The sequence below is a fragment of the Arvicola amphibius genome, chromosome 17 (assembly GCF_903992535.2).
Source record: "Arvicola amphibius chromosome 17, mArvAmp1.2, whole genome shotgun sequence".
NCBI lineage: Eukaryota > Metazoa > Chordata > Mammalia > Rodentia > Cricetidae > Arvicola > Arvicola amphibius.
Genome location: NC_052063.2, coordinates 7,258,051 through 7,284,296, shown reverse-complemented (window position 1 = coordinate 7,284,296; position 26,246 = coordinate 7,258,051). Strand labels below are relative to the sequence as shown.

The 26,246-nt window shown below is 43.3% G+C and overlaps 1 protein-coding gene across 5 annotated transcripts; it reads left to right on the top strand.

Moving 5' to 3' along the window:
- The first annotated feature begins 1,239 nt into the window (after nucleotides 1-1,239).
- Nucleotides 1,240-25,681, top strand: Tmpo (thymopoietin). 5 transcript variants are annotated; one of them, XM_038314494.1, is made up of 9 exons: nucleotides 1,240-1,785; nucleotides 7,527-7,653; nucleotides 9,938-10,096; nucleotides 15,335-15,432; nucleotides 20,133-20,252; nucleotides 20,352-20,447; nucleotides 20,814-20,924; nucleotides 21,704-21,792; nucleotides 23,538-25,681. In XM_038314494.1, exons 1-9 carry the CDS (start codon nucleotides 1,510-1,512, stop codon nucleotides 23,818-23,820), a joined length of 1,359 nt encoding a protein of 452 aa, XP_038170422.1. In that variant the 5' UTR covers nucleotides 1,240-1,509; the 3' UTR covers nucleotides 23,821-25,681. The 5 variants fall into 5 exon arrangements, with proteins under 5 accessions (XP_038170422.1, XP_038170423.1, XP_038170424.1 ...); XM_038314495.1 differs by lacking the exon at nucleotides 20,133-20,252; XM_038314496.1 differs by lacking the exons at nucleotides 20,133-20,252; nucleotides 20,352-20,447.
- The last annotated feature ends 565 nt before the right edge of the window (nucleotides 25,682-26,246 follow it).

The following is a 26,246-nucleotide window of genomic DNA, read 5'->3' as shown; positions in this document are numbered from 1 at the left end:
GAGAAGACAGTTCAGGACGTTGTTTCTTTAGTTACTATAATTTTAGACTCTATTGGGAAAAAAAATAAGAAACACTGCACGTTGGGACAATTGCACATGGATTTGCTAAGGTCAGCCATCTGCGGTATCAGGCTTATGATGATCAGCTCATTTCCCAGGAAAGTAAAACACTTTTTACATATGTAATAAACGCTGGTAATGCTCGCCCCTGTTATATATGTTAATGAGAAACAACAAATGTCTAGAAGACATTAAAACTGTAGCATGTGTACGACTCCATCAAGCTCTACCCCGAATCAATGGAATGAATTTTATAGAGCGCCTGGTTTCCCTTTAAAATTAAAACTCCAGTATGCACCACTACATGCATAAGAAGTGGACTACTATATTAAGGAGTTCCTAAACATTACGCTTCGTTTGGTCCCATTACCAAACGTAAGGTCTGCTGAAGTTGAGATCCTTGGCGTGTTTGGAGTCTTACCTAGCCGGCTCAATGAAAACACAAAGCAGAGATTTGTCTTAAGCCCCAATTAACTATTGAAACCACAGCCTTTAGCAACCGGGTAAGAAGCGAACTCGGAGATTTAAAAAAAAAAAAAAAAAAAAGCAATTGTGTAACAAACTCAAGTAGTAGGAAGATATCCAGTCCTGGAAGTCTGCCTTTCCCAGGTTCCAGAACAAAAGAAGCCTTTGCTAACGCAGGGGATCTAACTGCCTGCGCTTCACTTCCACTCCCCGAGCAATCACAGCTCGGAACACGGGCGCCCACAGCCTGCCCGGCTTCTCTATTCCCCCATCGGGGCCAGCACTGGGGGGCTGTCGCCATCCTTCGGGGACTCGGCGTCCCGAGAGGGAGCCAGGCCCGGCCAAGGGTTCCCCCCCCCGCCCCAAGATCTGGCACCCAACTCGGGTCAACCGAAGGCGACCGATCCCGGTGCCAGGCTTCTCCGGAGCAGGCGGGGTTAGGAAGGAGAGGAAACGGGGCGCCCAAACAGCACCGCCCCATGCCTTATCAGCGACCGAGGGGAAGGGTGGAGGGGCGAGCAAAAGAGCGGGCCCGGAGCCCGAGCTCCCGCCCGAGCGCCTTTTAAACTGCGTTTCTGCACCTCTCTCCCTGCGCCGCGGCGGCTGGAACCCGCGCGAGCCGCTCGGCCAATCGGCGCCGCGCTTCCTCCCGCCGCCCGCCAATGGCGGCGTGTGTTCTTGGGGCGTGCGCCAGCACCCCCCCACCTCCCCAGCTTGTGTGTGTGGGCTAGGCTCGCCGCGGGCTCCCGGCTCGGCCGCTCTCGCTCGCTCGCTCGCTCGCTCGGTCCTGCGCCCGGGGCTTTTGTGGCGGAGCTGTCCCCGGCTTTGTGTCCCGACTTCCGCGCGGCCTCGCGGCGCTGCTCCCGGCACCGAATCCCTCCTCCCCCGCCCCGGACAGCAGCAGCGAGCGAGCGAGCGCGCCGGCGTGAGCGACGACCGAGGGGCCGCGGAGAGGGGGGGGGGACCGAGCCGCCGTAGCCGAAGATGCCGGAGTTCCTGGAGGACCCCTCGGTCCTGACCAAAGACAAGTTGAAGAGCGAGTTGGTGGCCAACAACGTGACGCTCCCGGCCGGCGAGCAGCGCAAGGACGTGTACGTGCAGCTCTACCTGCAGCACCTCACGGCGCGCAACCGGCCGCCGCTCGGCGCGGGCGCCAACAGCAAGGGGCCCCCCGACTTCTCCAGCGACGAGGAGCGCGAGCCCACCCCGGTGCTCGGCTCCGGGACGGTCGCGGGTCGCGGCCGCGCCGCCGTCGGCAGGGTAAGGCCGCTCGGGGGAGGATGGGGGGGGGGACGGGCGTTTGACGGCCGCGGCGCGTGCTCGGCGACGGAGATGAGGGGACGGACCCCCCGCGGGGTTGCTGTGGTCGCCGAGGCCGCCGTCCGGGAGGGGAGAGGGCTGGGGACGAGCCTCGGATGTTCCGGGGCCCCTGCGCGCTCCGGAGCCGGTGTAGATGCGGCCTCCCGAGCCCTGGGCTTAAAACCCCCGCAGGCTCGGCCTCAGCACGCGAGCCGAAGTTCGAGCGGTTTCCCGCTTTCGTGCCCAAGTGGCTCGCAACCTAGGCTCAGAGCGCTCCCTGGAGGGCAGTTTGCGACATAGTCATCTCTGGGCAGTTTTTATTTGAAATAAAGGCCTTCCCGCCTTTTTTTTTTTTTTTTTTTTTTTTAAATAAGTGTTTTGCATGCAGAGGTTCTTGGGGGACCGTTTGTTGCCTCGTGCGTGATGCTCGTTCGCGGTCCGCCGGCCCCGCTTGTCGTGGGTTAGCGCAACTGTAAACTGGATGCTTTGCACTGCGTTTGAGAGAGTCATTCCCGTAGGCGTCCTGGAGAGTCCTAGTCAGTGAGAGTGATAACCGTTTTTAAGATTTTGTTGAGGAAGTTCGGAAGCAGACAAAGTTGATGACGTACGGGTGTGTCCGTATTACTGTTTGAAGCCCCAGATCAGTGACATCTCCTGGGTTCCCCCAAAATATTTGCTATTTGGGTTTTTTGTTGTTGTTCTTTGGGTACGTTTTAAATAGTTTTTGTTGTTGTTTATAATTTAGAATTCAAGCATAAAAAGTAATTAAGACTTGATTAGTGTAACTTAAAATCTTTAAGAGACCCAGTGAATGTTTTGATTGGAGTTTTTGCGGCTGTTTACTGGTGTAACCGAAAATGATTGCGGCTTGCTTCTCCAGTGCTGTGTATTGAACCCACAGCCTTTTTTTCTCCTCTTGGCATTTACTACCGCGGCACTACACCTCAGCTCAGTTTCTTTGAAAGTTTTATACAGTGTTTGCTTGTTGAATGTTAGTTTTTTTTTTCTGATTGCTCAAATGAGAGAAAGATACGTCAAGGACACGTGTGATTTTAGATGAGAAAACTTTCCTGCAGTTCATTCCCCCAGTGTCTTAAGTATCGCAAGTAGTGTCTAGCAAGCACTAGTCCGGTAAATAGAAGGATCGGGTGCCTCTAATCCCAGCACTTTGGAGATGGAGGCGGCGAATCAGGAGTTCGTGGCGATCCTCAACTGCTTGAGCTCTTGTTTAAAACCAATAAATAAGTAAATGTTGACCGGCCACGACTATTATTGTATTCGGCGCCTCCCTATTTGTGACTTTTGGGGGGCAAACGTGCATTTTCTTCAATTCGCTGTGCTCAAGGATGACCTTGCCTCCGACTCCCAGGTCCTGGGTTATGGGTGTCTGTCACGAATCCCAGTGGGAGAAAAAGATGATAAATCCGCAGTTAAGAACAAACCTGGTGCTTCACGATTCTAACCTGGGAACTCGGGAAGCCGAGACAGGACTAATGTCCAAAAAGCATTCTGTTAGTTCTCATGTCTGAGTTCCTCGTGTGTGCTGATTTCGTTTTTTGACCTTAGTCATTCCGGCCCAACTCATCTTTAAATAACGACCCTACCCCTTTTTTTTTTTTTGAGTAGGTTGGGTTGTGTTGTGCCTTAAGCGCAGAGGGACGGTGAAGAATCTTCTAGGCACCGTGTTGTTGATCCCTCATGACTTGTGGGAGGCAGAGTGTACCATACCTCCTGTGCCCCTGGATCTCTAAGCTAGCTCCGTGGCAGGGGTTCTTTCTGTGGGTCTCAGAATGATAGATAGGTTTGTATTCTCCACCTGCAATGTTTACATTTTTAAAATGTAGAACCCCTTGATTGGACTCAGTGATATCAACTACTTGAAACAATTAATATTGGCAATCAGTTGGTATTGTATTCTTTTAAGCTACACAACTACAGTGACTTTTGATTTTTAGATCTTAAATTGTCACTTTTAAGTCGTACATTTATGATTACTTGTATAGTTATCCTTAGGTTTTTTTCTTTCTGTCTTGGTCTCCTAAGTGCTAGATTGCAGGCACGTGCTACCATGCCCAACCTTCCTAAATATTTTTAGTTAAAGGATAAATTGTTTCAAAGCACCTTTATAGTGTTTTACCATGGATGCATATGATGGGGGTGTGGGGGTGTATTTTATCTTGTTTTCTATTTTTAGGCTTTTAACTCTGTCTTGATAACAGTGTTTTTGGGTGTTAAAATTATCTGGATAGTGAGCACAAGAGTAAACATTTATAGGTGCAATCTGCCTTTTTGTTTGCACATGCAGAGCGTGCAAGTTGAGCTGTTATGGAATCCAGTAGTGGCATTCCTGAGTGAACCTCTTCAGGGGGCCGGGGTTGAATCCAGGACTTCATGCATGCTTATTTATTGGATTTATTTACTTGTTATAATCCAGGCTGGCATCAAATTATGGTTCTCTTAGGCTCGTTCTGCTGGGAGTTCAGGTATGCCCACCATGCCTGGGCTGATGGTGAAACATGTGTTTGGTTAGTCTTTTCCTCTTTGTTTTGGGTTGTTTTGAGGCAGGATTCCTGTAGCTCAGACTAGACCTGAACTCTTGTATAGTATAGGAGGGTGGCCTTGAACTCCGATACTCTGACACCAACTGTCCTTTTCATATAAAATATAAAAATCTAATAGTCATTTAATTAGGTTGGAAATTGATGAATTAGTTTTGTAAGTGTGTGCCTTGTGTTCAGTAACTTACTGCTACAATTAGTTTCTGATTTTCCTCTTCTTTGATGTCAGGGCAATGCAGTGCAAAGTTACTGTAGTGATAGTTACTAGGAAAGGGTGTGTGCAAAGGGATTATATATCAAGTATGTAAATGTTGCTAGAGAACACACTGAACATTTAATAGATTGGTCTTGGGCCTCAGTTTCCTTACTTTGTAATATGGAGATATTAATGTGTCTGTCTCACAGGAGTTTTAGGATTCTTTTTTTGTTTGTTTTGAGACAGTTTTTAGGTGTAGCCCTAGGTGTCTTGGAACTCTATGTAGACCAGGCTGGCCTTCAAATCAAGATCTGCCTGCCACCAGGCAGTGTTAATGCACACCTTTAATCCCAGCAGAGGCATGGGGATCTTTTGAGTTCGAGGCCAGCCTGGTCTATGGTTAGTTCCAGGATGGCCAGAGCTACACAGAGAAGCACTGCCTCCATAAAACCAAAATCAAACAAAAAGGTCTGCCTGCCTCTGTTGGAATTAAAACAGTGTGTGCCACCCTGCCTTTCCTGGCTTAACTTTTAGAGTTCTTTAAGTTGGTACAAGTATAATGCACTTAAAATGCAACTGGATACATAGCACATGTTCAGTGGAATATCTTTTAATAGTAGCTGGAGATGGTGGTTCATGCCTCTAGTCCCAGAACTCAGGAGGCAGAGGCAGGAGGATTGCTGGGAGTTCAAGGTCACCCTGGATTTCAGCACTAGGAAACTTCTTCCAGAGGACCCAGGCTTGCTTCTCAGCTCTGACATGGTTGCTCAAACCTGTAACTCCTTGCTCCCGGGATGTGGTGCCCTCTTGTGGCCTGCACGTGGTATTCACAGTAATGCTAGCAAAGCACTCGTTCACATTTCTTTTCTTTTCTTTTTGTTTTTTTAAGAAAAGATCGATTTATAAACCTAAAGCTACCATAAGGAGAATTCCACACAGTGATACTTTCTTCTTGGTTGAAACTGCTGCTTTGTTAATTATATATGCCAAATTACCCACCTCCCAATTTTTGTTCTTATTTAATATATTTTGTTAGGTGGCATTCACTTTTCCTGGAATTTTTTTTCCCTACAGATTAAATTTTAAAATCACAGACTGCCGGGCGGCGGTGGCGCACGCCTTTAATCCCAGCACTCAGGAGGCAGAGGCAGGCGGATCTGTGAGTTCGAGGCCAGCCTGGTCTACAAGAGCTTGTTCCAGGACAGGCTCTAGAAACTACAGGGAAACCCTGTCTCGAAAAACCAATAAATAAATAAATAAATAAATAAACAGCAGCCTGTTGCTGGACGCCCACTTTCTGGCTCACTTCATGAGAACATAACGCCCACTCCAATTTCTTTTCTTTTTCACTTGAAGTTTTCTCATTATGGAAGTGTGAATTGGTTTCCTGCTTCTAAAAAAAACCTTGCGTTATTTCTGTTGTTCTTTTTTATTTTCTTGTCTCTCTCTGAGGGCAGACTGGAACCTAGAGCGTGCCAGGCAGACATGCCCCTGTAGAGCTGTATTCACGGTCCACCCACCATTTCCAATAGGAAATGGGGGCTGGAGTGATGGCTCAGCTATTAAAGGCGAGGCTCACAACCCAAGGCATAAGAAATGGATTGGTTTTTCTCATCAAATTACACTTTGAATTATTTGATTTATGGATTAGGCTCTGTTTCTTTCCCTTTTTTATTTTTTTTAAATATTTATTCTGTATACAATATTCTGTGTGTTTGTCTGCAGGTCAGAAGAGGGCGCCAGATCTCATTACAGATGGTTGTGAGCCACCATGTGGGTGCTGGGAATTGAACTCAGGACCTCTGGAAGAGCAGGCAGTGCTCTTAACCGCTGAGCCATCTCTCCAGCCCTGTTTCCCTTTTTAAAGATGTATTTATTGATGTGATGTGTATGAAGTGCTCTTTCTGCATGTATACCTACAAGCCAGAAGAGAAAAGGACATTAGATGCAACTACAGATGGCAGTGAGCCACCATGCAAATGCTGGGGATTGAACTCAGGACCTCTGGAAGAGCAGCTGGTTAACTTAACTGCTGAGCCATCTCTCCAGCCCCTGGGCTCTGTTTCTTGCTTCTCTGTTTTAATTTTTCATTTTATGTGTATGGTGTTATGCCTAAATATATGTCTGTGTGTCACTTGCCCAGTGCCATAAGAAACCATTCAAATCCCCTGACACTATAGAGTTAGAGATTGATGTGAGCTACCAATTGGGTGCTGGGAATTGAAGAGCAGCCAGTGCTCTTAACCTCTGAGTCCTTCTCTGGTCCCCTTTGCCTCATTTTTGATGCTTGGGATAAAAATAAGGTACTATTATTGCATTCTTTCTCGTGTTGTTTTATACACTAGATCCAGATTACTCAAACTATACATTTAAAAAATGGTAGCCCCGTATGAAGAATCAGATTGGGTCAGGTACTGTAGCGTGACTGTAATTCCAAAACTCTCAAGAATATGTTGACCGCCGGGCGGTGGTGGCGCACGCCTTTAATCCCAGCACTCGGGAGGCAGAGGCAGGTGGATCTTTGTGAGTTCGAGACCAGCCTGGTCTACAAGAGCTAGTTCCAGGACAGGCTCCAAAGCTACAGAGAAACCCTGTCTCAAAAAAAAAAAAAAAAAAAAGAATATGTTGACCAAAGTTCATTTGTTTTAATTTGTTTTTATTTCTTTCTGGATACCTTTGGACACACAATTGCTGTCTCTTCAGTTAGGCAGGGCCTTGCCAGTGAGATGTACCCTCACCCTCAGCAGCAGTGTTCAACATTAAAGTTACTTGTGTATCCGGCTTGTTCAGTCTAACACAGTGGAACTTAGAAAAACCTTCAAATAATGGTTTTCAGTTTAACTAAATTTGCTGGGGCTAATATAACAATAAGTTACTTGCTGACTGTAGAGAATGGTGTGTAAATGAGTACTCTCCAGGTAGAGAAGATAATTCTACTTTGTTTACAGAAAGCCACAAAAAAAACTGATAAGCCCAGGCTCGAAGATAAAGATGACCTAGATGTGACAGAGCTCTCTAATGAAGACCTTCTGGATCAACTTGTGAGATATGGGATAAATCCTGGTCCCATTGTGGGTAAGTTGATCAAATCTCAAAGTCTTTTCCAAGAAGCGAGACCCCAGATCATTTTTTTACTCTTATTAATGGTTAAGATTGGGTTTTGTGTTTTGTTTTTTTTTTTTTTTTCTGTAGCTTCGGAGCCTGTCGTGGAACTAGCTCTGTAGACCAGGCTGGCTTCGAACTCAGAGATCCACCTACTTCTGCCTCCCGAGTGCTGGGATTAAAGGTGTGCGCCACCACCTCTGCCCGGCTGGAATTGGGTCTTGAGGAGCTATCAGTCCTTATTTATACAACCAATCAACACTTAAGTTTCCTTAATTCTAAATAAGGAAGATAAAAAAATGAGTTTCCAGGAGATAAAATGTAAATTTACTGTTGCTGCTGTCCTAGTCAGTGGTGGTTTTGCACCATTCTGTGAGCCTGATCTTACTGGCAGTTGAAGGGAATCCGGTCAGATCATCTCAGTGAGTCAGAGGTAGATAATGAGTAGAAGTGCAGACTATTGGGTTCCAGACAAACTCATGTCAGAATTAAGATTCAAAGTATTTTTATTTAAGTCTGTCTTGATAGCCCTCAAGGACAAATGGAGCAGAAGGCGGCAGCACCAAATGCTCTGGATTCTCCTTAGCTCTTCTAGGTAGCCACAGTTTTGCCAGGGTAATTGTGATTCTCTTTCAGGGTTTAGGCCGTAACATAACCTCCAGGTGAGAAAAATTCACACGGAACTTTAGGTGTGTGTAAAAACTTGAACCACTGGCTGGAGAGGTGGCTCAGTGGTTAAGAGTACTGCCTGCTCTTCCAAAGGTCCTGAGTTCAATTCCCAGCAACCACATGGTGGCTCACAACCGTCTGTAATGAGGTCTGGTGCCTCTTCTGGCCTGCAGACATACACAGAGACAGAATATTGTATATGTAATAAATAAATACATAAATAAATAAATAAACAAACAAACAACACAAATAAATAAATATTTAAAAAAAGAACTTGAAAGCCGGGCGGTGGTGGCGCATGCCTTTAATCCCAGCACTCGGGAGGCAGAGGCAGGCGGATCTCTGAGTTTGAGGCCAGCCTGGTCTACAAGAGCTAGTTCCAGGACAGGCTCTAGAAACTACAGGGAAACCCTGTCTCAAAAAACAAAAAAAAAAAAAACAAAAAAAAAAAAAAAAGAAGAACTTGAACACTGGGTGGGGCTTGGTGTGTTTGTTATAACTATGACTAGAAACAATTATCTGGTTTTGTCTTTTGTTAAGTCTGGTTTTACTGTGTAGCCGGCCTATCTTTGCTACCCAAGTGCTGGATTAAAAGTATGTGCTTCATAGCTTACTCACAGATAGACAAACCTGTGGCTATAATTACCAATAGACATTTGCTATCTTTTGTAAGATTCTGAGAGACACTGAGATGTATATTACATGGAAATATGCTAAATTACGTGTTGATGTGTTAATCGATTGTCCTAAGACTACTTACATAGTTCCTAGATATGTGTTGTTTGTTAGCAATACACCAGTTGTATCATCTTCCAGAAATTATGGAAAGATACATACCAAATGTAAATAGAAAAATTAAAGATATTCAAGTATGTCCTGCCTGGTTCTCGCAGTCTTTGAGTCCCAAAGAAATCACACAGGTCTACATTCGTTATAAACTGATAGACCTAGTAGCTCAGACTTCTTATTAACTCTTATAACTTATATTAGCCCATTATTCTTGTCTATGTTAGCCACATGGCTCAGTACCGTATTCAGCAAGGCAGTCACATCTTGCTTCTTCTGTGGCTGAGTCATGACTGCAGACTAGGACTCCTTCTTCCCAGAATTCCCATTGTCCCACCTCTACTTCCTTCCTGGTTGCCCTGCCTATACTTCCTGCCTAGCTACTGGGCAATCCACATTTTTAAAATACAAGTGACAGGGTGCACACCATTGTCCCATAGCATTACGGTCTTGTGTTAGCATCCCAGAGAAACGGTGTTTCGGAAGAGTACATTATGTATTATTTTTAATCACTTACTTAAAAGCTGGTTTCCAACAGGTGCTGGAAAGATGGTCCCAGTTTGAAGTCTGTTCTGCTCTTGTTGGGACCTGAGACTTGGCTAGAGCCCACATAGGTGGCTCACAAAAGCCTGCAACTCTAGCTCCAGGGGCATCTGGATCCTCTGGCCTCCAGGCATCTGCACTGTCGGATGCACGTCCACGCACACATATGCACATAACGTTTTGTTGTTATTTGTTTGTTTTTAATCTTGTAAAAAGATAGTTTCGTGCCAACACTAATGGAACTTTTGCCTCACCACAGGGACAACCAGGAAGCTGTATGAGAAAAAGCTGTTGAAACTGAGGGAACAGGGGGCAGAATCGCGGTCTTCTACCCCTCTACCAACAGTCTCCTCTTCAGCAGAAAATACTAGACAGAATGGAAGTAACGACTCTGACAGATACAGCGACAATGACGAAGGTAAATTTTAAATGTCAAATGTGACTCAGTATTGACCATAAAGAAGGTAAAGTTTAAAACAGTATTGATAAATTATATGGAATTTTTTGTCTAAATAGCCATTTAACTTTTGCTTCAAATAGAATTTTTGTAAAGGCAAAGTTCTCTTCATTATCACATCTCCAGAAGAAATCATTAATTTAATATTGTCTTTCCAATTTTTATGTTTGATGATCAGTTTGAATGCTGCTTTAAAAAAAAAAGAATTCTATATAAGTGTTAATGCTGAGTCTTATGTGCTATTTTGTTCAGTGTTATAGTTTTTGGATCATTACATGTTTATTTCTTATAATTAATAATATAGTGTTAATATTTAAATATGACCTTTCCTTCTCTATTGATAGGCATACAAGTTATTTGAAAATTTTTGCTTACATAATTTGATTTCGTGGTAATTTTGACCATGATTTTAGTACTTTTTAAAATAGAACAAGACATGCATTCCTTTTTAAACTAGAATAAATGCAGACATTGATATTTAGAGTTTTAACTCATAATTTGCTAATTTTGTAACTATTTAATCTGACCATGCCTTCCAAGGCACTGTGTACCAAATTGGTTGCCAAGAGTGTGAGGTATAGGGTCCTTTTCTTCAGCAACACTATTTTAGCAAGGAGGCAAAGAGTAAGACCAGCCCAGACCAGTCACGCTTAAACTTCCTGCCTCTTTTGCCTCTACAGGAAAGAAGAAAGAACACAAGAAAGCGAAGTCCACTAGGGATTTTGTTCCTTTTTCTGAACTTGCATCCGCTCCCTCTGGTGGATTTTTTCAGGGTATTTCTTTTCCTGAAATCTCCACCCGTCCTCCTCTGGGCAGGACTGAACTGCAGGCAGCTAAGAAAGTGCACACTGCTAAGGGTGCTGAGCCGGCCTTGCCGGGGCAGGGGCAGGGGCAGGGGCAGGGGCGGACATCCATTCCTTCAGAATCTAGCTATGATAGATGCGCAGAGAAAAGCTCTCCGTCATCTTTTCAGCGTGAGCTCGCTGCCAGGTTGGCCTCTGTGGCCGCTTCCCCTTCACTGATGAGAGAGACCACTACTAGCTACTGTAAAGACACAGTAGAAAGCATTCACCGTGGAGGGAGGCGCAAAGCCCAGCCGGCGTGTGCTGCGGGGCCTGAGGTTTCGGAGCAGTCAGTTCTCTCTAGTGAGAGGGAAGTGCTGCAGGAGTCAGAGAGATCCCAGGTCATTTCTCCACCACTTGCCCGTGCAATCAGAGACTATGTCCATTCTCTGCTAGTCCAGGGTGGGGTCAGCAGTTTGCCTGGGGCTTCTAATTCTGCCCCCATACTGGATATAGAAAACATATGTAAGAGACTCAGCCAGTCTGGCCATGAAGAGTCTGGATCCCTGTCTCCTCCCCACAAAGTCCCTAGACTCGGTGAGACGCCTGTAAAAGAAGGGAATTCGGGGTCACGTGTGGCATCTCAGGACATACCTGAATCTGAACATACGTCTGCTTTTGCCAAAAGTGTTGTCTCTCATTCCCTTACTACCTTAGGAATAGAAGTGTCTAAACCACAACATGATAAAATAGATGCCTCAGCGCCGTCTTTTCCTCTGCACGAGTCTATTGTGAAAGTAATGGAAGAGGAGTGGCAGCAAATTGATAGGCAGCTGCCGTCACTGGCCTGCAGATATCCAGTTTCTCCCAGTGAGGCAACACAGATACTGTCCGTCCCAGCAGTAGATGATGAAATCGTGGGGCTCATTTCAGAAACCACCCCAGGAGCAGCGAGTCAGGCGTCCTCCGTCGAGTCTTGTGATAAACATGTGGACTTGGCTCTCTGCAGATCCTACGAGGCTGCAGCATCCACAGTGCAGATTGCAGCCCACACTGCCTTTGTAGCTAAGTCTCTGCAAGCCGACCTGAGCCAGGCGGCGCAGCTTATTAGTTCAGACCCGAGTCATCCACACCGAGCACTTGAGATTCTGAGCAGAGCCTACGATGCAGCTTCATATCTCTGTGATGCTGCGTTTGATGGAGTGAGGGCATCTGCCCGTGCCATGGGGTCTTCTACTGTGGGCCGGCGGCATCTGTGGTTGAAGGACTGTAAGATTAACCAAGCTTCTAAGAATAAGCTGACTGCTGCCCCCTTTAAAGGTGGGACATTATTCGGAGGGGAAGTACACAAAGTTATTAAAAAGCGTGGAAAGAAACAGTAATAAATAATAGAGACACAAGTTTATCTTTGAGTTGTAGAATTTATGAACTTCTAGGAATTATAGCAACTTCTGTGTCAGTTTTCTTTTGAGGTCTTTTAGTCTCATAGAGCTGATTTCAGGCGTTAAGCTTCCACTTATCAAAGCATAGTCTGATCGTACATCCAGAAGCCTAGTAGAGTTTATCTAACACTTTCACACAAGTCTTACATTGTTTTCTTTCTGGTTAAATAGTTTATAACTCTAGATTTAAAAAAGAGTTCCAGCAGCTAAAATATCAGTAGAATCCTCACTTTTTTTTGTTGTTGTTGCTTTATTTTGTTTTGTTTTTGACAGGCTCTTTGTAGCCCTGGATGTCCTGGAGCTCACAGAGACCCCTGCCTTTGCCCCCTGGGTGCTAGGATTAAAGGCGTGAGCCACCACGCCCAGCAGCCTCACTTTTTCCCTTCTATTTAGCAGTATCATTCACATGCCCTTAAGTCTAGATCAGAGTTAAACATTGTTAATCACTTGAAACATTGTTCTTTTTTTTTTTTTCTTCTCAAAAGAATTTATTTTGCAAAGTCTAGTGTGCAGGAATGCCGAGTCTCACAGCAGTGAAATAGTCTCTCTGCCATGATTTCAGTCTGCTCTGCTCTCTGCTGCTTGTTTTCATCACATACATCTCTTGCCGGCGACCTGTAGCTTAACTTTTTCCGTCACTCTTGGTTAACTACATACATGTTCTAACATTTGTCTGCCTTCTTGTTCCTGCTTTTGTTTACAACAGAGTTCATGATAATTCTAGGTCATTGTAGCTCTTTCAGTGCCAGTGCATAGACTCACTGATTCAGACACTGCAAGAAAGGAAGGGAAAGGGCAGCCTCTTGGTGGTCCAGAGGCACGTACTAAGTGCATATGGCCCCGAGTTCAGTCCACCACCCAAAAACATCTGATGAAAGAGTTTAAATCTAGAGATACTTTGTAGGAGAACGATAAGAGATAGGTGTACACACATGCTCACAGGTGTGCTTATTTTTTTTTAGTAAACTATTTTAAAAAGCAGTATCCAGTTGTGCATTCAGATAGAGGAGGTAGCTGGTGGTTCATGGGTCACGAGTATGAGGACCACACTTTGAGGGCTGCACTGTGGGTGGCGAGAAGTAGATAGTCTGTTCACTGAGCATGACTTGTTAGATGAGTGAGACACTAGAAAGACAGGGCTCTTTTACTTACATGTACTTAAAAGGGGTGTGTTGTATATCCTAAGTAGTTAAATTTCAGATCTGAACGCCAAAATTAGCAAATTTAAATTATTTTCTTAAAAACCTTAAGAAGTTTTACTATACTCCAATGTCTATGTCTGTATGAAGCAATGTATTACCCTGTTTTCATTTGTATGATTGTAAGGTAACGGAGCGTGACTAGAGAGACATGGAGAGTAGTCTGAAGCGTGTGCATGTCTACTCCTGTCATGTTCTTAGACCCCACATTCCTGCTCTGCAGCTGTTATTTGTCTTCTAAAATGTACATGTATACATGTACCTGTTAAGTACTGTGTGATTTCTTTAAAGCAATGTATTCCTGTAGAATGCTTCTACAAATTCAATAAAGTTGTTAAATTTGAACAGTTTGTGTGGTCTCCAGAAACATGTTTTATGTGTGCTTTCTTTTTGGAGTTTCAACAAGTTGAATATTTGAATGAACATACCCTTTCCGTTTTATCATTGAAACATTCCAGGAGTGCAATGGAAAATATTCTTGTCATATATACTTTCATATTTAAGGGCCATGTATTTAATTGGCTGTTAGAATCTAAATTTGAACAAGGACTTAATTTGTAACCAGATAACTTATTTGTCTAGTCAGTTTCTGTTTCACTAGTAAGCTTTTTTGCTCTGTGGTGTCTCAAGTTTCTGAGATTCTGAAAGAAAGAACAAGAGTAGATTTATTATACCAAGGAGTATACCAGGTAGATACACGCAAGATCTAGTAATAGTGTTGGGGATAGATTTGATTGCTTGGTCTTCTTTGATTGCTATCAATCACTGGGGGAGAGGGGCATGGCAGGCATGTTTGGACTTACAGATAAGGTTTTTATATATATCATTAGACTGGAAGGTCAGCAAGACACAGAGTTATCCTGACCACTTTGATTACAGAAAGCAAACTCTTGGAATAAAAGTTTTATCAGTAATTGCTTTACTGTGACAGAAGTAGGAAGTGAAAGGTTTTGCTTTGTCCCCAGGCAGTCTCGCTGTGTAGCACAGACCCTCCTGTCTCTGAAGCCCCAGGTGCTAAAATTACAGGTGGGCACCACCATGGCTGCGGGGAACTTAAATTTTTCAATGTGTTTTAAAGATTTCATATAGGTCTTCAGATTGCAGTAAAATGAAGACTCAAAGGTTGGAACATCAGCTCTTTTTAAAACTATGTTTTTGGGTTAATGACTTTAAGAGACTCATCATCTAATTTGCTTATTTTGTTGCTGGGGATTAAACCCAGCACCCCAAGTACGTGCTCTACTTCTGAGCTACACCTCGTAATTAAGGCTCTCCTTGGCAGCTAATATTTATTATCAAATGATTGGTGCCACACAATGTTTTTAAAATTGTCCCCTTCCACATGCTAGATTTTAATTTAATAGCTAACCTTTGCCATGCAGCAGTGATGTGTTGCACAGGCAGAAAAATGCGTCCCTGTTGGCTTGGTTTCTAGTGAAGAGCCTGCACAGGAGCAGTTTGAATTCTCTTTTATTTAAGGTTATTCTAGGGGTGGGGAGAAGTGGAAAAGAGTAACTAGGAAGGAGTAACCAGATTAAACAGTGGGAAGCCACAAAAATGGACTGAAATGATAAAAGTAGAGGTTTGGGCTATTTTTTTTTGTAAGAGGGTTTGTTTGATAATTTTTACTAAGCAGTTTTACTCCACTGATGCTTTATAACAATAAACAGATTGTCATACGTGCTGATGTGTCTAAAGCCAGGGTTCCAAAGTAATATTAGTAAAACATACCTCGAGTGTTTCGGTAAATAATGATTTCTCCAATGTTATTTCCAGACTCTAAAATAGAGCTCAAGCTTGAGAAGAGAGAGCCACTAAAGGGCAGAGCAAAGACTCCAGTAACACTCAAGCAAAGAAGAACTGAGCACAATCAGGTATCGGGAGCTTTATGGTAGCTTTATGATCACCGTATGCAGGTGTGAGTCACCTCTTCTGTCCCGCCTGTCAACCAGCTTACTCCCTCAGTCTGCTTAGTCTCATTGTTAAGTGGTGTGGAAAATAGTTTGTGGGGTGCGTCGGTAGCGTAGCCTGTGGGGTCTGTCCTGTACCGAGGAGCCACCCTGCTCACTTTATCATTTTGGTGCAGTGGATTTGAACCTGGGATCTCGGGTTACCATCATGCTTCCTTTTGAGAGGGAGGGTACTTTTGATTTGACTTGGAATCTAGATGAATAGCTTTATACATCTGTTGTCTGTGTGTCTAGACTTCTGAATTTGAATCGACTTTTTTTCAGCATTTGTGGCTTTCCCCTACACTTTGAAGCTAGTGTGACTCTAAAACTACATTATTTAAGATAAAGATTTACATCTGGGGGGAGGAGGATGACAAGATACAGTTTCCAAGAGGAAAATTATAGGAAACTGGGGAGAAAATAAGTATAAGGCATTAATAAATACATTGCTTTACAGAGGGACTTTACAGGCTCTAACTACCGCCTGGTTCCAAGGATTCTTCTCATCCTTACTCCCCAGCTAGACATTGTGTTACTTTGCTGCTCCTCTATCTCTCTATCCCCCTCCCTCCTGTCTGCCTCATTTCTGTGGTGGTTTTGAGATAGTGTTTCACTGTGTAGCCGAGGCTGGCCTTGAATTTGTCAAGCTTTCTGCTTCCTGAGAGATGGCATTGGATCACAGCTGTGCACTGCCCTGCCCTGCTTCCTCCAGCCTGTGTCTCCCAGATGCAGGATGGCAGGATTGTGTCACCGTTCCTGAATAGGCGTGGTTTACTGGGTAACGAGGTGATGCCTCTGTATTGATTCCTATTGCAGCTCTCTCTTCTCCCTGTTTGACAGCCATAGTTGATCGTGACAGTATTTCCTACATTCGGGCAGGGGAGGCTGTTTCAAATGTTTTGGTCCTTTTCCTGGTGTTCTGTATAATCTGCTATCCTGGAGACTAGACCTGTGTGTGAGACTAGACCTGTGTGGAGACTAGACCTGTGTGGGACAGTGTGGAGACTAGACCTGTGTGGGACAGTGTGGGAGACTTCTTTTAGTCACAATGGAAACGTTGGATGTCAGGGATAGAGTAGTCTTTTTAACTATTATAGTTGGACTGAGGATACTCTATTTAAACACAAGTATGTAGCTGGTGACTACTACATTGGACCGTGTAGACCTTAGGAGTTGGCCTGAGTTTGGATTCAGTTTCTTTGACAGTGTTTCATGAGTGATGTAGCCCTCTTATTGACTGTTTCCTTTAAATACACTAAAGTTGATTAGCATGTTTGGATGCTGAAACGCTAGCTATTGTCTGGCCTTTTTATTAAAGGTTAGCAGCTGTGGATGACAGTGCCTCAGGTCATGATGGCTTTATTTGGAATTACAAAATGATGGCTCTTCTCTTTGCCTCATTATTTGCTCTATAGCTTTTATAAAAGACTTTCCTTGCTGAGTTTCTTAGTTACCTTGAAGTCAGATATTACAAGAGAACCAGAAAAATAATGTCTCTTATTTGCCAGTTTTCAAATTAAAGCACTCCATCATTTTTAAAGATGATAAATGTTTTTGAGACAATCTCTCGGTGTAGACCAGGCTGTCCTGGAGCTCAATGTGTAGGCCAGACTGGCCTAGTACCAACAGAAAGGAGAGTTCTAGAATTAAAGGTGTGCCCAACCACACTGGATAATAAATGTTTTATGCTGTGATTTTTATATTCATGATCAGTTGTAATACATAATGATTGCTCCTTCATGCCAGAGTCTTCTGCATGCAGTCCAAGCACTTCAGTGCTGTGCTCCATTCCCAGCCCAGTAGATGGGGTCTGGAGGCTCCTCCCTTGTTTCCCTTTCTCCCATCCTTACGGAGAACTTGTGAACACATGATGACATTTCAAGTTGACAAATAGAGGTTATAAACTTGGTTCTGACACGTATCTCATGCTGAGTATCTTGGTTTTTCTAATTATTTTAAATTTAAATATCATGTTTTGCATGTTTCAAAGTAAGGGTACTAAGTGCAATCCATTGCATTTTCATTAAGATATATCACTAGGATATAAAGTAAGATACTGCGTGTTAAATCTTGTGAATGATTACTTACTTTTTATAGCTTAATATACTGCTGAAGATTTCCCTTACTCTATAGAATTGACTGTTTTCCCCCTAAGTTTAGAGTCTGTTGTCTTTTTGGAAGTGCTCTGTAATAGATTGTTTATTTTTGCTCCTTTCCCCTCTACATCACTCATAACCTTCCTCCTATCTGTTCTGGAGTTCGCTCCAAATCAAAATAGATTTTTCCTTCCCGTTCCTCACGCAGCTGTATCATGCATGTTGAGATTTGTGGGTGTGCCATAATTTATCCAGCTGCTTTTCTAGTGTAGTGGTGGTCATGCACCACAGACAGCCGTTTGCAGGCAGCATTCCATCTTTGTCCGTTTGTCTCGGGAAAATGCGGGAGTGAAAGGGTTGTGTAGTTTTTCTAGGCGTCACCAAATGCCTTGCACCCCAGCAACACTGAGAGCGCTGTTCTCTGTTGGGGTGATAGAGTCAGTGGGAAGGTAGTGAGCACTTGAGAATAATAGAGCCTCATCCTCACTCATTGATATGGTCTCTCCCCCTCTGTCCTACTGTCCTGAGAATCAAATCCAGGAAGCCATCCTTAAGCTATCCCCCTTTGCTAATAGTTTGAGAACGTCTCACTGTGTAGTCCAGGCTAGCCTCAAGCTCCTCATCCTACTGAGTGTATACCACCCTGCCAAACACTTTTTTTTTTCCTGTGGAGGGCTGGGGTTCAGAGCTTAGACTTTGTTGGGGTTATAGCCTTTAATAGTCTATCTCCTGTATTCTCACGTGCCTCAGCTGCTTGATGCCCTCTGGCTTATTCATCACTTAGTGGCTTAATCAGAATTCAGTGAGAGGTTGGTTTCTTCCATTTGTCCCCGTGATGAGTCAGAACTTCTAGGGAACATCTTGCTGATAGTCGGTGGGACTGTGGTTCCTACTGGGCCTCAAAGCGCAGTGCACTCACACTGTGTATGTGCTAGTAAGGTGATCCTCTGTAACTGTTGGGTGCATCTTTCTGCCGTTGAATGACCATTGCTGTGAGCGGCACTGTGTGCATATAGTCACAGCACTGCTAGGCCATCATAGGGGCACGACGAGCTGGAGGCCAGGGCTGAATGGCAGCCGTGTCACCACGATTGAGACTATGGGCTGATGTTGTGTCCTCTGTGACATAGTTGGGAATTTGACTGTTACTAGGAATTCATTGTTTTAATATGTTAAGTGTTTTATTTGTATGATTTTTGTTTTATTTGTATGATTTGTCTTTTACATTCAACAGGGATTTGTTCCTAGCAGGCTGAGGAACCCTGAGGTTCAGATTGTAAATCAGAAATCCTATGCTGGGGCTGGAGAGGTGGCTCGATGTTAAGAGCTCTTGCAGAGGACCTGAGTTGGGTTCTCAGGCTCATGGGTGCCTCACAGCTGCTTGGAATTCCAGTCCTAGGGATCTATCTAAGACCCTCTATGGCCTGTGATATGTATGTGCACATACCACACACACAACACACATAGTTTTTTGGGGGTTTTGGTGGGTTTTTTTTGTTTTTTTTGGCCAGGCAGCAGTGGCTCACACCTTTAATCCCATCACTCAAGAGGTAGAGGCAGGTGGATCTCTGTGAGTCTGAGGCCAGTCTGGTCTAGAGTGAGTTCTAGGACAGTTAAGGCTAGACAGTGAAACACTCTCAAAATAAAACAAAAGAATAAAAGCTCTTATAATGTCAATCGAAGCGAAGATAAACATGAAATTCAATTGACAGACTACTTGTTTCGAGGTGGTGCTTCAGTAAATCGACATGCTTATCACAGGGTAAGAGTAAAAAGTAGCTCTTTATGTTTAGTACGTTAGACATGGATCTGCCGTTGATGTTCATGCAGTATTGTTTTAGACAGAAGCTGCGGCGGCCCAAGCACACGGTACCACTGTGAAGCGCTGGCTGAATGGGTTTGAGCTAGCGAGTAAGAACTAAGAATCTCTTGTGGTGCTAGTGACTGAGCATGGCATTGAACACTGCTAAGCAAGATATGTCCTTAGCCCTAAATTATGTTTTTTAAATCAGTCTCATGTACCCTACCTAAACTGTCCTAGAATCGTGGCAGTCTCTTGCTTATGCCCCCGAAGCCACAGGATTATAAGTGTTAGTGCTTCTGTGCTAGGCCACTAAAGTCCTTTTTACATGAGGGGGGAGTCCATTTTACCCCACCCAGAGAGAGAGTGACCTGGGGCTGGAAGGCAGCAGCTCTCTGCTTTCTGTAGGGAGGTGAGAATACAATCACAGTTTGACAGTGACTTGTTAGGGGCCTTGAACCTGATTGTTTCCTAGGGAAAATAACACTTACAGGTACTTAGGATATTTTGAGTTTAGAAAGTGGGTTGTAACAAATGATATGCGAATAAGTCATCATCGTCCTCTCTGATTACAAAAGTCAGTGTCTTTAGACATATTTCTAGGACATAGCATTGCTTTAATTACTGGCATTTGGAGAGTTGTTGGCTTCTTGGTGTGATAAAAGGGTCGTTATTAAGGTGATTGTGTTAGAATCTGACTGTTTAACATGTCAATGCTTGACTAGAGCTACTCTCAAGCCGGAGTGCCTGAGACTGAATGGACCAGTGGACCTTCCAAAGGCGGACCCCTGCAGGCACTGACTAGGGAGTCTTCGAGAGGGCCCAGAAGAACGCCAAGAAAAAGGGTGATGCCAGACTTATTGCTTAGAGCTGGGTTTCCAGATTGGTAGGGATTTAGTGATTATTTTGCATTTATTGTTTTTGTTCTGTTTTCAAACTAACAGGTGGAAGCTTCACAGCCTTTTCGTATAGATGGTGCAGTAATTTCAGAGAGTACTCCCATAGCTGAGACTATAAAGGCTTCAAGCAACGAGTCCTTAGTAAATATGTTTCATAACTACTTAAGTGCTGCTCTTTATACTTATCCCACAGGTGGAATTTGGGAGGTGGTGAACTTTGGCAAATCACAGATTTATATTACATTTTATACTAATTTACTCAACCATTTTACAAATAAATTTAATTCACTGTGCAAGAATCCTAAATAACTGAAAAATACTTTTTACTAAATATTTGAAGAATTACAAGGAAGTCGCACGTGAAGCACAGAATGTGTTTCTAGATCCTGTTCCTGAAAATTTTATTAGGGGAAAATCAAAGTTGCAGAGGTGGAATATCATTTTTCATTATGAGTGTCTTTGCTATGTTTGGCTAATTCTGAGTCTGAATAATTTGAATCTTGGCAGGTGGTCAATAGGTTGACTGGAAATTTCAAGCCTACATCTTCTATTCTGCCAATCCCTGAGTTCTCAGACATACCCAGAAGAACACCAAAGAAACCATTGACAAGAGCTGAAGTAAATGAATACAATTTAGCCCACTGCTGTCGTTCATCTTTCAGAGTTGTTTTCTTAATTGGGAGGGGACAAAATTCTACTGGGAGGTCTATGTATGTTCGTGTGTGAATATGTGGCTTAAAGACAATTTTAGCTTTGCAAATGGAAATTAATATGACCTACTAATAATACCGTGCTCTTGCTGCTGTGTGGCTCTTCAGTTCCTGACTGCAGGGAGTCTGTGTGCTGCTTTGTAACTTTCTTTCTGTCACTGATCCATGTTTAAAATGCTCCTTGGGTGTAAGGGAAGCTGCACTTCTGTTGAAAAGTCAAGTGATAGGAGTTTTAGATGACTGGTGGACTCCTGTCTAACTGATCTTTACAACGCTAACTGCATGGCTCACTTTAATCTTTAGCAAAGGAGATGATTTATTTTTAGTTGGAATGTCTCAGTTGACTTAAGATACAGGTCTGTATTAATTAGGCATCTTCTATCCCAGAATTTCTAACCGGAAGAAACAGTGCACTCTGCATGCAAGACAAGGAAGTTTAGCAGGGAATTTGCAGCCAGGTTGCTGGGTGTTTCGCTCCTGAATGTGTGGCAATTTTGCCTCTACTAACTAACTACCTTAAGATATTGTTCAGTCATGAAGTTTGAAGAGTCTAGGAGACTTGTAAATACTTAGATGATAACAAAGGCTAGATGAGAGGGTATTTTGTTCCTAAAATGTTTAAGTATTTTAATTATTGCTTATGTATCCTAAATTTTAACTTGTGGTTGTTTCTTTGTTTCTTACTAGGTGGTCGAAAAAACAGAGGAACGAAGAGTAGAAAGGGATATTCTTAAGGAGATGTTCCCCTATGAAGCGTCTACTCCCACAGGCATCAGGTACTGGGAATGAGTGAATGGAGAGTAAATAGGGTCTAGAGAGCTTTCGGGTCTTCATCGCAGCATTGCCGTCCCTTTGTTCTCGGGTGCTGTGGTTCACGTCCATGACAATTGAATCGCCCAAGTTTATTTTATCAAGCCAGAGTATTAACTCTTTTAGGGAGGAAATGGGGGCGGGGTTTGGCAGTACTTGGGATAAAATCTAGGAGGTCATACATGTTTGGTGAGCTCTGTCCCCCTAAGTTATACACTAAGTTATATTTAATTTTATTTTGTGTGTTCCTGTTTACTTATGGGAGCCAGGGGTAAACACTGGTGTCAAAGGACTTCCTCTGTTGCTCCCCACTTACTATTTTGAGACTGGGTCTCTCACTAAACCTGGAGTTTGGACGTGGCCAGAATGTTTGATCCGCTGAGCCATCTCCTGAATCCTTCCTGCTTATATTAAGACAGGGTCTCTCACTGAACCTGAGGCTTACCAGTTCAGCGATCGACTGGCCAACGAGCCCCAGGAATCCTGTCTTTGGCCTTGTCAGGGGTTGTTTTCCTACTTCACCTGGGCTCTGAGGCTCGAACTCAGGACAGCAAGCTTGGTAGGCAGTGACTGCATTTTCACTGGCTGAGTCAGTTGACTAGCCGTGAATATACACGCATGCTCATGTGCTCTGGAATTGAGCATGGGTCCTCATGTTAAACTAAGCCATTGTCCTAGTACTGCCTGGTCTCGTGTAGCCTGGGTTGGCCCTGAACTCACTGTGTAGCTGAGGATAACTTTGAACCCCCATCCTCGTGCTTTCACCTAAATGCTGAGTTTACAGATGTGTGCGCTGCAACCGGGTTTTGTTTGTGTGTGGGCAGGTACAGTCCTCATTGCTCATGTAAAGGTCAGGCTTGGTGGCAAGTGCCTTGGCCCACTTAGCCATCTTGTCTCTGCTGGTTCTGTTGGCTTGGTTTGGTTTGGTTTTTTGGTTTTTTTGTTTTTGTTGCTTTTTTTTTTTTTTTTTTTTTTGTTTTTGGTTTTTCGAGACAGGGTTTCTCTAGCTTTGGAGCCTGTTTGGTTTTTTTGAGCCAGGGTTTCAAGTAACTAGGCTGATCAGCTCCTGACATACCTCCCATGTGCGGGCTCGTAGACATGCAGGACCATACACAACTTAATTTTTCATAGCTGAAAGATTTACAGCCAAAGCAACCTAGTATCTTTCTTCTTTTCCTCCTAAATAACCTTTGAAAAGCCTTTAAGATGTACTTAGAGAGTTTATCCATTATTTAAGTATTATCTTATAATAAATGGTGCAGTTAACTTTTTTAGAGGGTTTTTTGAAACAGGGTCTCTCTGTGTAGCCCTCCCTGGCTGACCTGAAATTTGCTCTAAAGACCAAACTGACCTGATTTTTGCCACCACTCCTGGCTAAAGGTGGCTGAAGAAATGGCTGTGAGTGCTGAGACCTGAACTCTTAGCTTTTTGGTTGTGAGCCCAGCCTTTCTAAGATTAAATTTTAAAGATTCAAATGTGGTTGTGGCTTTAGCTCTATAATAAATGCCCACATAGCGTGCAAAGCCCTGGCTCACCTCCCACACCACCACAGAAAAAAAGAAAATACAGAAAAACATGTAACAATTAAGCTCCCTGATTTTATGTGTCAGTTTTCTGCTGCTGCTGTATACAGTGTGCTTAGAATTAGTGTGTGTGCTAACATTTGTTGTTGGTCTGAGGATAATCTGAAATTCTCTTTCCCCTTGAACAGTGCTAGCTGCCGCAGACCAATCAAAGGAGCTGCAGGCCGGCCGCTGGAGCTCAGTGACTTCCGGATGGAAGAATCGTTCACATCCAAATATGTCCCCAAGTATGTTCCCGTGGCAGACGTCAAGTCGGAAAAGACGAAGAAGGGACGCTCCATTCCCATGTGGATAAAAGTGTTGCTGTTTGTCGTGGTGGCAGTTTTTCTGTTTTTGGTCTATCAAGCTATGGAAACCAACCAGGGAAATCCCTTCTCTCGTTTTCTTCAAGAGTCTAAAACATCCAACTGAAGAAGTCACTTCGGCACATTCAACTTGGTCTCCTGTTTTTCATAACTGTAGAGAAACATTTGTGTCCACTGTTGACTGAAGAGCTGATTTGTGATTTCACCTCAGTGCTGCATTGCAGAACAAATATGGCGCATCCATCCATGGACCTCATTTCACCGCTGTGGACTTCGGAGATCACATTGTGCCATATGAAGAATTTTTTTAGCTTCGGAACTTTTTGTAGGCTTTATTTTTTTAATGTGGATGTCTTATTTCACTTTGGGGAAAATGCTGTTTGTGTATTTGGAGATAAGGCAAAACGTGGTGTGATGTGAAGCTACACATTAAATACTTGGAATTCCTACAGAAAAGATTTATGACTTATTCTCTACTGAGTGAAAATCTCGCAACTGTGAATGGAGTTCAGTCGGAGAGGGCCACGCAGCTGTTTTCCTGTAGCACAGTGGTTTCCTCGTGGAGGTGCAGCAATAAGCTCTCCCGTGACTTCCGTGAGTGGTGGCATTGCTGTTGTAGTCCTGTCATACTCCCGAAATACTTTACATATCATGAAAACTCTGCTTCATTAAAACCACTTCAGTACGCTTGGTTTTCCACAGGGATCTTGTAGGGCAGCTTAGATGCCGGTTTCCGGCTCCTGTGAGCTGGCTGTGCCTGCGGGAAGAGCTGAGAGCCAGCAGTCAGTCCAGCTTACTGTCCAATCAGTGTGCAGGGGTGTTTGTTTAGACGTTAGAAAGGAAACACTGGTCCTCTGTTTCATTTGGATTCATTGTTTCAACATCTTCTATTACCAAAAAAAATTTTTTTTGCAAGGGGGTTTTTGTTTTGTTTTGGGTGGAAGAAGGGTGTTTATGGGGCTTTTGTTTGCCTTAACCATATAATTCCTGTTGTAATTTGATTTAAAAGTATAACATTTGCTTTTAAATCACATATGCAGTAGCAAATGCTTAATCTGTAATTCAAATAAGGTGGGCATTATGATTTTATGTACTCTTGAAATGATTAACAGTATCCTTATGGCTGTCTTATTTTTTTAGCTGAAATTTACCTCATGGCGTAGATAAAACGTTGCATTAAGTTTAAATTTTAGTAGAATCAAGGAGAGCATAAAAATTTTAAACTTAGTCATTTAAGTTGCAGTTTTACAGGCACTGACCATAAAGCACACTAAAAATGTAAATTATTTTTAATATCCAAAATGTAAAGATAATTTTAATTTTTAAAAAGGAGGAAACTGAAGATGAATATTTAGACCAACACACAATCCTGAATTAACTATTATTGTATTTAGCTTTTAGATATTTCGTAGACTTTTTAAATAAACTTCTGCCATCGCGACCATAGGTCTGGCCTTTTAGGGCGTGGGGAGCCGACTGAGACCTGAAGTGCTTGCCTCTCCGAATAACAGTGTCTCTTGAGATGAGCCACGGGGGCCGTGTTTTACTCAACTTTTCTACTCTAAGGGAATAGCCATCTTTCTTCCTTTGTTTTCAGACATTGCTTCTCAAATTGCTTTCAATCTTTTGTTCATAATTAAAAATTGTGAGAAACCCCATTTATATTGTTTTAAGATGTGGGGAAATAAATCAGACTTGACATATGTAAGGTCAGTCTGGAATAGGAAAACTATGGTCCAATATAGCAAAAGTAGGACCAGGTAAAACATGCCTTTTTAAAAAAAAAAAAAAAATGTGTACTTGGTCTTTTGTCCGTGTCTGTTTTATTCCACTAGAGCAAATGTGTCCTTGATGTAAATGCAAAGCATTTATTAATTCCTAGATGTAGACTTTGCAAAATAATTCAGTAATAAAGTAATTAACCTCTAGTTTCGTTGTTGTAATAAATGATTTTCAAAAAGCATAAATTTTAAGATGTCTGTGTAGCATTTCTCACGTAATGATGATGATTAAGCTTCAGTTTTTGTTTTAATCTGTTCCTGCTTTCTAATTATTATAGTGATTGGGTCTCCATTTGTCCCAAAATTGTCCTGAGCTGTCATTAGAGAATGGCATTTGGAGTCTCCCAAAGCATCACTTTCCTCTGTGATGCAGCCTGTGACCTTCCCAACCATACGTCTGAAGTTACTGTCTCCACCACCATCTTTTTTAAGACAGGGACTTACTATGTAGCTCTGGCTGGCTTCAAACTCTGAGACCTGCCTCCTAAGTACCCATTAAAGGAGCACACAATCACACGTGGCTTGTGTTTGCTGTCCTAAGTATTTACACGAAACACTCAGGATCATTGTCTTGCTTGAGACTAAACCTCAGTATGACTGGAATTCATCATAGCCTGTGTTTGTGAGATGGAGGTGCTGTGTCTGCCTTTGATGTTTGTGTGTCCCTCTGTGGTGACTTTAAGTTTGTGAATCTCAGTGTCTTTGTATTCCTCCTTGTGTGCCGAGACTACTCTGCCCTTCGTGTATATGG

Bases quoted from the DNA above. Each gene is read 5' to 3' on its own strand.
- Tmpo (XM_038314493.1), top strand. From the start codon at position 1,510: ATGCCGGAGTTCCTGGAGGACCCCTCGGTCCTGACCAAAGACAAGTTG. The intron at 1,786-7,526 runs GTAAGGCCGCTC...CTTTGTTTACAG, and splicing joins GCCGCGCCGCCGTCGGCAGG to AAAGCCACAAAAAAAACTGA. The intron at 10,097-10,815 runs GTAAATTTTAAA...TTGCCTCTACAG, and splicing joins ATACAGCGACAATGACGAAG to GAAAGAAGAAAGAACACAAG.